Source organism: Arachis duranensis, chromosome 10, assembly GCF_000817695.3.
Source record: "Arachis duranensis cultivar V14167 chromosome 10, aradu.V14167.gnm2.J7QH, whole genome shotgun sequence".
NCBI lineage: Eukaryota > Viridiplantae > Streptophyta > Magnoliopsida > Fabales > Fabaceae > Arachis > Arachis duranensis.
The window spans coordinates 86,503,668-86,512,319 of NC_029781.3; the positions used below are offsets into that span (position 1 = coordinate 86,503,668).

General features: G+C 38.7%; 1 protein-coding gene across 1 annotated transcript; it reads right to left on the reverse strand.

The window, feature by feature from the left end:
• Positions 1-380: 380 nt before the first annotated feature.
• LOC107470647 (pentatricopeptide repeat-containing protein At4g33170) lies at positions 381-8,646 on the reverse strand. Its single transcript, XM_052255669.1, has 8 exons — positions 8,440-8,646; positions 6,722-7,593; positions 5,684-6,128; positions 5,527-5,597; positions 4,986-5,110; positions 4,165-4,453; positions 3,776-3,836; positions 381-3,429 (listed from the first exon to the last, which is right to left on the reverse strand). Exons 2-8 carry the CDS (start codon positions 7,505-7,507, stop codon positions 473-475), a joined length of 4,734 nt encoding a protein of 1,577 aa, XP_052111629.1. The 5' UTR covers positions 7,508-7,593; positions 8,440-8,646; the 3' UTR covers positions 381-472.
• Between the last annotated feature and the right edge of the window lie 6 nt (positions 8,647-8,652).

Consider the following 8,652-nt stretch of genomic DNA (forward strand, 5'->3'; position numbering starts at 1 on the left):
CAAATTTATTCTATAATAAATTTGTATCAACTTTTATATAATAAGAATAGATGGACTATAAGTATAAAATAATTTTTACATTAATTGTATAAATAATTATAAAAAACGAATATAATTAGATAATTATCTAAAATATTTTACATTATGAGTGTATCAATTAAACTCTTAAAAGAAATTAGAATTTTCGAGTTGCATTTAATTTTATAGATAACTTCTCAATAATTTTTTTGCCAATTTCTTTCTTCACTATCTTCCAACATGATTTGAAAACTAGTTCATTATTTTAAATACTAAATTAATCAAACCCTCTTACCATATTCAATACCGCTTAAACCCAATATTCAATCAACAATGTAATTTTAAACATTAAAATTTGAAAATGGTTCAATCCACTATCTCCTAAGTCCAATATTCAAAATTAAAAACACTACTAAAAAATATCCTATTTATCCTAAAACTAAACTTCATGAAATCACCAATAATCACCACAAGAGCAGATTCCACTCCTGAAATGATGAAATCGGTTTGCATCTCTCACAACAATCTCTCGTTGAAAGGCCTTTGACATATATTTGATTGCATTATGGCAATCTCCACACACCCTAAGGTTCTTAATTACCCTTAATGGGATGGATGGTGGTGTTCTTACGATACCATAAGCTATTGCTAGCTTCTCACTGTGATAATAAAGAGCACTCTCCTTTTCTTCTTCTTCAATATCAATAAGTGCAAAATCTGTATCAGGGACATATCCTTCTTCCTTAATCCTTTTCATAATATGATCCACCTTATTGTATATCAAATCAGCTTCTTCATGTGATCTATCTCCTGCTACAAACAAATGAACCTTGTTCTTTATATCTATCCAACTAAAGCCTGGATCCTTCTTTACATTTACCCTTCTCATCATATTTCTAGCACTCACTGCACTTTCCCATTGATTAGCAGCTCTATATATATTGGATAAAAGAACATAAGCTGCTGAATCAGACGGCTCCAAGGTCAAAAGCGTCTCGGCAACATGTTTTCCCTTCACCTTGTCTCCCTGAACCCTACAAGCATTTAGGAGAGTCCTGTACATTGAAGCAGAAGCTTCAAAGGGCATCGATGATATAACCTTTTCAGCTTCCTGTATGCGCCCTGCACGGCTAAGGGCATCAACAAGACAGGAATAATGCTCAATCTCGGGTTCAATTCTGTGGTCTCTTTGCATAGAATAGAAATTTTCATATGCTTCAGAAACCAAACCAGAATGGCTACAAGCAGAAAGGACTCCTATAAAGGTAACTCTGTCAGGCATTTCATCCTTAGACTTCATATCTTTGAAAAGGTTGAGGGCCTCCTTTGCATTTCCGTGTTGAGCTAATCCAACTATCATAGCATTCCACGAGGCGATGCTCTTCATGTTCATTTTTTTGAACAATCTATAGGCATCTTCTATGTTCCCACACTTGGCATACATGTCAACAAGCGAGGTCATAACAAAAGGATCTAAAGCACAGTTCAACTTGATAACATTAGCATGAATCTGTCTCCCTTGTTCCAATGCTGTTAGAAGAGAGCTAGCCTTGACAAGGGTGGCAAAGGTATACTCGTCAGGTTGCACACCGGCAAGTCTCATCTGATGATATGTAAAAAGAGCATGCTCCTCATATCCATTATCCACGCATCCTGATATCATAGTTGTCCATGCAACATCATCAGGTGAAGGGATCTTACTGAAAACTTTGCATGCGCTTTCCATCTCTCCACATTTTAGATACATGTCCAGAATCCCGCTTATAACAAACAAATCTAAATTAAATATCCTTTTTATGGCAATGGCGTGAAGCTGCTTCCCTTGTTCAAGCCCCACCAAGCATCCAGCAGCTTTAGCTGCATTTGCCAGAGTAATCTGATCTCCCTGCTCACCACTTCCAAGCATTTGAATGAAAAGCTCCAATGCTTTGTGATAGCACTTACTCACTATGTACCCATGCATCATAGCGTTCCAAGAAGCCAAATCAAATCCATCATGGATTTTAAAAAGAAGTTCTGCCTCTTCCATCTTTCCACTCTTGGAATAGGCATCAATTAAAGCTGTTGAAACAAACGAATCATAGATGATACCAGCTTTTATTGCATAAGTATGAATTTGTCTACTGAAATAGACGCCCTCTTTAAGAGAAGAGCAAGCCCTCAAAACACTTGCAATTGTGAATTGGTCCGGCAATAGGCAACTGCGTAGTAAATTAACAAAGAAGCTTATGGACAACTCCACCGAACCACCCAGCGTACAACCAGATATAATTGTGTTCCATGATATTAAATCCTTTTCTTTCATTTGACTAAACACGATTTTCGCATAATCAATAGAACCTGCCTTCATGTACATATTAAGAAGACTGTTTGCAACTGATACAACACGATCAGACTCCATTTTCACAACAACACAGTGAATCTGTTTTCCCATATTGATATTCTTTTCACTTGCAACCACAGATAGCATCACGAGTAATGTCATGTTGTCATATGCTACCCGCAATTTGATCATATCCATGAAGCATTCAATAGCCTCCGTAGTCTCTCCAGCTTGAAGATAGTCACTAAGTGTCTTATTCCATATGACAACCTCCCAATCATGATCCAGAAGGAACAACTTTGTAGCATAAGCTCGAACCTGCTTCAACTGCAATTCAAAACCAGTTCTACTAACACCCATAAGAACACTCCGGACAGTAACATCATCAGGACACAGGCCACTCCTGTGAAACGCCGAGAAGAGAAACAAAGCTTCATCCTGAAGACCCATTTCAACATAAGCCTTGATCATGACGTTCCACAAGACCACATCCCTCACGGGCATCCCTTCAAACAGAACACGGGCATCTCTGATCCTCCCAAATTTAGCATATATATTGACCAATGCCCCAGCCACAAACACATCCCATTCCAATCCAATCTTAACCGCATAGCCATGAAGCACCTGAGAAGCCCATTCACACCCAGAAAGGAGGCATAACTTGAACACAGGGGCCAGAGTATGACGAGTGGTTAACACAAAGGACTCGCGGAGAACACGGAAAAGGCGAAAACCCTCATGAGCGTTGACAATGTCAGCATCACCGGCTTGGGCGTATGCAGAGAGAATGGCATTCCAGGTGACAAGGTCTCTGTGGGGAATTACGTCGAACAGGTGGCGAGCGCAGGAGAGGGAGCCGCATTTGCCGTACATGGTGATGAGGTTGTTGACGAGGAAAGGGTCATGGTGGTGGCCGGAGGTTATGATGAGGGCGTGGCCACGTTTTCCGAGGAGGAGGTCGGAGGTGGCGATGGCGTGGCGGAGAAAGGAAAACCATTGAGACAGGGAGGTGGTGGAAAATGAGAAGGAAGAAGGGAAAAGGGAAGGTCTGGAGAGCAAGAGAGTGGAAGTGGATCGCATCATTGGAACTCATTGTCAAGGCTGAGATGTGACAGCATCCTCCGAAAGAAACAAGTTCTGAGGTCTTCAAGTTGACTAATTTCTTCACGTAAATATGTTGTACTATTTCCCACTAATCGATGTTATCCTAACAGTAACATTTTTTTATTCTCTCTTTTGGCTAATATTCATGTTTACCACAAACAAAACTCGATAAAATGAACGAAACGATCTCGTTTACCGGAAGCTGAGTGTATGTATGTAGTTGAATAAATGAAATGTAGGGAGAAACGTTTCCCACCGATATTTATTGGGTGGGCATTAATGCATTATTATGCGAAATTGTGTCTACATTGGTTTGTGTGTGTTGGTTACGAGATGGAGAATTGTTTGTAACTGAATTTGTTTTGCAAACATCAACTGTTCTATCTGGTAACTGAGTTCTATAAGTTACATGTGAATAAAAAAAGTAATGAATTTGACAGATAAAATTAGAGTACAAAATTAACATTGAAAATGATCCCATAACTCGGGATGATGTAAAGTTTTGCTAAATGTAATCTGAATCTGCAGCTAAACCTTAATGATACAATTTTGCTACAACCCTTCTCTTTTCTTTTTCTCCTCCAACTTCTTTTTCTCCTTTTTCCCTTTTTTCTCCTTATCTTCAAGCTTCCCATATACAACAGATACAAGAATGACTACGATGTCACCAACTTTTACTGTGTCAAAAACTTGTACACATGCTTGGCTCAATATATCACAACACGAAGTAGGCCTGGCTGAGGTTCTGTGAAGTCAAGACCTTCTTCGAGTAGAAAACGCTGTACAGCTATCGGAAGTCTTGCAGGAGTGCGGGAACCTCTCGTATGATGACCTGTCCCCACACAAATATAGACCTGCAGAGGCTGATCGGCAGCTCTGGCCGTGTTTTTCAGCACACTAAGCTCATGTTTTAGCACATGAATGGCTTCACTCACATGGAGTCCATGTAGGTCGATCATCCTCTCTTGCCCTCTTCCATTCCCCTGCATCTCTGGAGCAACTGGATTCCTGAAAAATGAAAAACTTGCAATAGCTGAGGCATAATTGAGAACCCAACACTTAGAAAACCAGTCCATTCGTCTTGAGAACAATGAAACAAACCTTCTGGTTCACACAATTCAAACAATCATGTCCCAAAATTTGGGCAGGTAAAGTTGCAGCACTAGCTCAGTACATTTTAATAAATAGTTAAATGATATTCTAGAACTTCTCAAACGTGAAAACAAAATTTTTTCAACAGAATCTTTTTTGGGTGGTGGGTGAGAGAGAGAGAAGGGTTTTAAACCGTGTGAGACAAGCATTGCAGTTCTCAATGGCTAGCAATCAGCAAAAAGATGAGTTAAGGAGGAGGAAGAAATCAGGCGGAAAGTAAACCAAGTTTAAATGGGATAAGAGTAGAGCCAGCTCTTAAACTTTCTCATCAGTATAAACAGGCTCTGTGGGGCAAGCAAGACATGTCAATGTGACATCATATGTGCCCCCATTTTAATGAAAACTAGCATGAATAAAGGAGGCATGAAAGCATTTGGGAACAACAAACCTCTGGCGATAGATAGATTCCTGAGCTTTTCCATGAGCTGCTTTCATATGCATGTTGTGCACTTGCCCTTTAGCACTAAGTTCCTTTGCTAGGGCTTTATTGCCAATAAGATAGGCTTGCCGTGCCTGTTTCCAAATTAAACAATTGAACTAAAAAGAAAGAATAAAAAACTCTAACACCACCATAAAACTGACTCAAACTATGGTTCTGATAGGGACTTTTACTTTTCATGTTTATGCCCTTCATGTGGTTTATCAGCCTAGCTTCTCTTGTAATTACAATATCCTGTCCCAGCTAAATTATTGAGAGTTATATATTATTGTTTCAATTTTGATTTCCCCAAAAAACAAACACAAAATAAGAACACATAAATCAGATATCAGCATACAACACACTCTTGGTTGAACCAGGGGAAGAAAGCGGGTACCAAGTTGAGGGATGCGTAAATATAGATATAGCAAGAGACAAATACATAATGTCAAACTTCATATCCAAATTCACTTGCAGCTACTTTTGTAAGCAGAAAGAATAAAACACCCACCTGCTCAAAATATGCGTTACGTAAGCGTGCATGATCACGAGCCTCCTCCCTCAGCTCCGAGTACATATTTGCTGCCACAGAAAATCGTTAAAGAAAACATGTAGAAGGAACTTAGGAACTAACCCCACAACTGAAGCGTATATACATAATTATTTACCAACTGCATCACCAGTATCAACCCAAACAGGTGCTGCCCGAGCTGAACCACGAGTCTGTAACCGGTCACTGAAGCTGGCTCTACCCAGTCCACCATCGTAGCCAGCCAAAACATGAGATGTCCTACTTGACCCAATGGCAGCATCACCAGAACCGCTTTTATCATACTTCCAAATACCAGAGTCCTGAGAAGCCAGCTTCCTCACAGCTGAAGCAAAGTCAATAGCACCTCTAGTCGGAATTGAAGAGCTAGTTTTGAAAGACAGAATGTCTTTGTCTGATGATCGGTAAGGGTTGCCACTTTGCTGGACATTATCTACAGAATATTTTACAGAAGCTGTCTGACCATCTGGTGAAGTAAGTGCAGGAAAATCCATTGCACTGAGATTGGGAGCTGACAGAGTCTTTGAGTTCAGATTCTGATGGAAACTACCATCAACTTGAAGCTAAAGATTAAGAGTGAAAAGAACAAAGAGAAAATAGATGATCAACATAAAGTTCCAGGGTTATAAAGGAACTCTTCAAAATAAGAAACATTGTAGAGACAACAGTGGCATCCACAAAAGGAGACATATTACACTACTAGAGCAAATACTAAGAAAAGATTATACATCCAACAAAATGTTAATGCAATGTCAATGACCTCTTCACAACATCATCATCATCATCACATAATCGAACAAAGAGTGCAGATCAGAAGCAAAAAAGTAAGTATCTCTAACAAAACCCCGTCTAGCAAGAACCACACAAAAATCAATTAAAAACTGCAAGCAAGGTTGCACTTGAATAACTTCACAACTTTATGTGGAGACAGTTCTTCCCTGCCAAAACAAGGCAAAGGTAGTGCTCCAAATATTCAGCATCCATCCCTCTAGATTTAGTATCATACTAAAGAAAAGTGCACTGCAACATGGTAGGACGTAGATAATGTGCATGAATATACCGACAACAAATTTTCACAGGCATACACAACATATGAGAATAATATCAAAACCACAAATTTTACGACAGTTCAATTATAACACAAAGATCAACCTACCTCTAACTGAGTGAGCATCTCTATGGTCATATGCAAATCACATCCATTGGCAAAGTAAACTTCCGCAAGGCTTTCTGCCGCAAAACCAGGGAACAGAGAAGCCAGAAACTCCAAGGGGTTCAAATTAGTATCATTCACGATTGCATTCTCAGAAAAGATGTCATTTAAAAATCCATGTCTTGAGTTGTCATCATAAGTAAGCCCCTCTTGACCACTGCTAACAAACTGGTTGGCATTCCCAATTGGCCTATCCCATGGATTTGTTGAAGTGTTCAGAAAGCTTGCTGAAGATGGGTCCTCCCTAAAGCTAGAATTGGAAAACCTTAATCTATCAGTAAAACTGTTGCCATTAATGTGCTGCTGAGATAATTCCTCCTGCTCATTTAATATATATCTACTTCCTTTAGATGAGGCAAACCTCAAGCCTTCAATGTCATCATGCATAGATAAGCCAACTAAAGAAAGGTCATTAACATCTTGGGATACATCTTCTCCTGCGACCTTGAAATCAGGGGTTATATCGTCAGGGAGCTGACATCGCCAGTATTGGTGAACCTCATCATCGGAATTGTTTGAAATGGATGATTCTGACCGATCTAAAACTGCTTTTCCAAGAGCCCCAGCATTGGCAAGCCTTGCTGTTGCATCAACCGAGCTGGCAGTTCCAGAGAACGATGTTCTGAGAGAAAAAGGAACAAACTCTGCTGCATTTGGATTCAAAGTGGTTGCCTTGTTTGGGCTGCTTAGCTTTGCATCCGTTTGGGATACTTTCTTGGACAAGTTCATTATTAACTAAGATGTCAACAAAATAACTAAATATAATCTAGTCTATTTACAGTAACTGCACATGTCCGGCTAGTCTCACCCAAACCCTGAAAAAATGGATGAATTTGATCATGCTCATTATCAAAGAAATTTCATACATCATGCAGGTAAATGAATTACAACAGAATGTGCCAAATAAATAACTCAGTGTACAACTTAAGTCATAACTATATCCTAAACATCCATAAAAATATGCCGCAAAATGTGCAAAGCAGTTGAGCTTATGCTTCATATGTCACATTAGAGACAACTAATTTGTGCATCACTGCAAACAAACTATAGGTGATCATCCATTACTACTACTTGGAATGAATCCCGTAAAGCTAAGCTAAAGTTAGCAGACACCTCCCTTGCATCCCAAAAACAATAAAAGATGACGAACACTGACAAATTGTTTCATAACTAGGAAGACATTAAAGGACATTGTTAAAACCCTAAATTGTTCACTCCACAGCATATAACTGAAACAAATTCTAGATGAACTAAACGATTAAGATAATTCTCTAATACTGACTACTTAGAAGTTAGAACCTCCATTGAAACAATCTAATAAAAAATAACAGAAATCCATAAAATTCAAACCAAAATTTTACAAGAACAGCAACAGTAACGAGTTCAATCATGAGAGCACGTAGAGAAACGCAACCTCCCAATACGAAATTAGCAAACTTTGAGAGATCTTGAGCAATTCACAACCTTCAGATACTTACAAGGAAATAGACCAGAACAGACCCAACGACTAAAATTAACAAAGGGAAACAATAAAAGCTGCGAATTACATAAAGTAGAGAAAAATTAGCGATAAGGCGAAGTCAAAGATCTGAAATTCACACAATAAAAAAAAAGTCTAACAAACAAACAAACAAAAAAACTCATAAAATAAAAATTTAGACCTTCGCGAATCAACTCAAAGGGATCCATAGGCATGTAAGATCAGAAAGGAAGAAATTAAAACGAAATTGTGGAGCTGATTTTTGTGTTTATTTTTTTTTTTCTGGGAAATTGTGGTTTGGAACTTGGAGCTATGATTATTATCTTCTCTCTTCCCTCTCTCTACTTTGTTTTTCTCTGTCTCACACTTCAGTTTTTTTTTTTTTCGTTTTATT